Source organism: Lotus japonicus, chromosome 6, assembly GCF_012489685.1.
Source record: "Lotus japonicus ecotype B-129 chromosome 6, LjGifu_v1.2".
NCBI classification, from domain to species: domain Eukaryota; kingdom Viridiplantae; phylum Streptophyta; class Magnoliopsida; order Fabales; family Fabaceae; genus Lotus; species Lotus japonicus.
In genome coordinates, this window is record NC_080046.1 from 20,785,175 (window position 1) to 20,787,465 (window position 2,291).

General features: G+C 52.6%; 1 protein-coding gene across 1 annotated transcript; it reads right to left on the reverse strand.

Moving 5' to 3' along the window:
* Positions 1–313: 313 nt before the first annotated feature.
* On the reverse strand, positions 314–2,045 carry LOC130726387 (uncharacterized). Its single transcript, XM_057577648.1, has one exon. It carries the CDS (start codon positions 1,825–1,827, stop codon positions 580–582), a length of 1,248 nt encoding a protein of 415 aa, XP_057433631.1. The 5' UTR covers positions 1,828–2,045; the 3' UTR covers positions 314–579.
* Positions 2,046–2,291: the final 246 nt, after the last annotated feature.

Genomic DNA, 2,291 nt, shown 5'->3' on the forward strand with positions numbered 1-2,291 from the left:
AGTGAACATTTCAAAAACTTGAGATTTATGACTTAAAGGAAACGTCCACAAGAAATCAGTAAAATCATCTAAGAATAAGACATAATAACGATGACCAGCAGAAGATAAAACAGGTGAAGTCCACAAATCACTGTGTATAATGTCAAAAGGCATCACAGTTACATTATTGGAAGAAACAAAGGGCAACCGAATATGTTTGTCCAACACACAAGACTGACAAACGGTGCTAGAATTCAAATGCTCATAATGAATGAACTTATTACTACGAAGAGACTGCAAAGCAGATAGACTGGGATGACCAAGGCGGCTGTGCCAGAGACTCTGAGCTAGACCAGCAAATGGAAAGGATGGAGTGACTGGATATAGGTCGCCAGGACTATTACATCTCATGAGTGGAATCCCCGTCTGAAAATCATGAATCGAGAAGCCATAAGGGTCAAAACAAACAGAAACATTGTTATCAGTGGTGAGTTGTCGCACAGAAATCAAGTTTTTAACAATATTAGGAGTGTACAAGACATGGGAAAGGGTCAAGGGCTTGTGTTTATGGGAGGTGGGGAGGGTTGTATGTCCAGAACCCTAAATTGAAATACCCTGTCCGCTACCAACATACAGTTTCTGATTAAGATGACTCAAATTAGAATAAGATGTGAGATTACCTGGTGATGCTGCCACATGAGATGATGCTCCAGTGTCCATGTACCAGGTGCTGTCCGGAGGAGCAAGTGTCATGGTGTGCATGGCAGTGGCAATGTCAGTCGGCACGGGTGAGGCGGAAGCCGCATAGGCCTGAGGTCGCTGGCCCAGAATGCCAGGGTGCTGAGGATGAGCAGACGGACGGGTCCACTGGGACGTAGGGTATGGGCACGGAGGTATGGCCCATGGAGGTGGGGCCCATCCCCAATGCTGGTACGGAAAGTACTGAGGCCGAGGAGGCATCGGAGGAGAGGGGCCCTGAGAGGTGCCACTGCGGGAGCCACCACCGTTGCCACGATTCCCACCACGACCCTTAGAGTTGTGGGATCGAGAACGGTTGGAGGACCGACGATTGGAACGCTGAGAAGAGGCATCAGAAGGACGCGGCTGAGTAGCAACATATGCAGCTGGAGGTTCAGTAGGTGTCATCTTAGCCATGCCGGCTTCCTCCAAGGTAAGCATGGAGCGAGCCTGATGAAAGGAGGGGAGCAGATTGCTCTGACGAATCAGAGTAGCAACACCCTTATAAGCGTCAGAGAGGCCGGAGATGAGCTGCAAAACTAGACGGTGATTGTTCACAGGAGCTCCGATATCACGGAGCTGGTCAGAAAGCGTCTTCAGACGCTGACAGTAGGAGGCGATAGTCGGAAATGCCTCCATGCGAACATTAGAGAACTCCTGCTCTAGAGTGACAGCACGAGCGTTCTGATTATCCCAGAAAAGATCAGCCAAACGAGTCCAAGCAGTGAGAGCGGTGGAGTCAGGCTCCATGATGGTAGTCATCAGGTCAATGGAGATGGTGGCATAAATCCACTGAAGGACAGTGGAATCCAAAGTGATCCACAACTCGTAGGTAGGGTCAGTGACAGGCGGAGGAGGCTTGTCCGCAGCAGGGACAATGTGGTGCAAAACCCGGTGAGAACGGGCATGGATGCGGAAAAGCTCCGCCCAGGTGCCATAGCGATCAGTCTCCACGTCAAGCATAATAGGAATGTGATTCCGAATGTTCGTAACAGCAAGCGCCGGGTGGAAATCAGATTTAACCGGCGGAGCAGGAGGGGCCACAGTGGTGACTGCCGGAGAACTGGTGGCGGGCATGGAGGTGCTGTCCGAGGAGGCTTGAGAAGACATGACTGCGAGATATCGGGCCAAGAGGAAAGGACAATAGGTTTTTTTTTTTATCTCTCTCTCTCTTTTTTTTTTTTTTTAATAAGCTTCTGGTTGAACCGAGCGGCTGGGTTGCTGGGCCGGTCGAGTGGAGCCGGCCGGTCTGGTTGAACCGGGAAAGGGTGACCCAGTCAAGAGAAAACGGGTCACGGGCAAGCCAAACGGATCCGTGTGGCTGGAGACGGATCAACACGGATCCGCGGCAGAGGAAGGGATCCCGGGCGGCACGGCGAGAGCGGCGGCGACGCGGCTGTAGGAGGCGGCGGCGCTGGGATCCGGCGAGGGAGGAACAACTCGCGAAGAGGACGACGGCGCTGGCAACTTGCAGAGGCAGCGGCGACGGAGCAAGGGAGAAAACGCGAAGGCAGTGGGCCGGTCGCGTGGAGAAGGGAAGAATTGGGAGGTGCGGCGGAGGCAGTGGGCCAAGC

Excerpts from the sequence above, each read along its gene's own strand:
- LOC130726387 (XM_057577648.1), bottom strand. The coding sequence starts at position 1,827 with ATGTCTTCTCAAGCCTCCTCGGACAGCACCTCCATGCCCGCCACCAGT.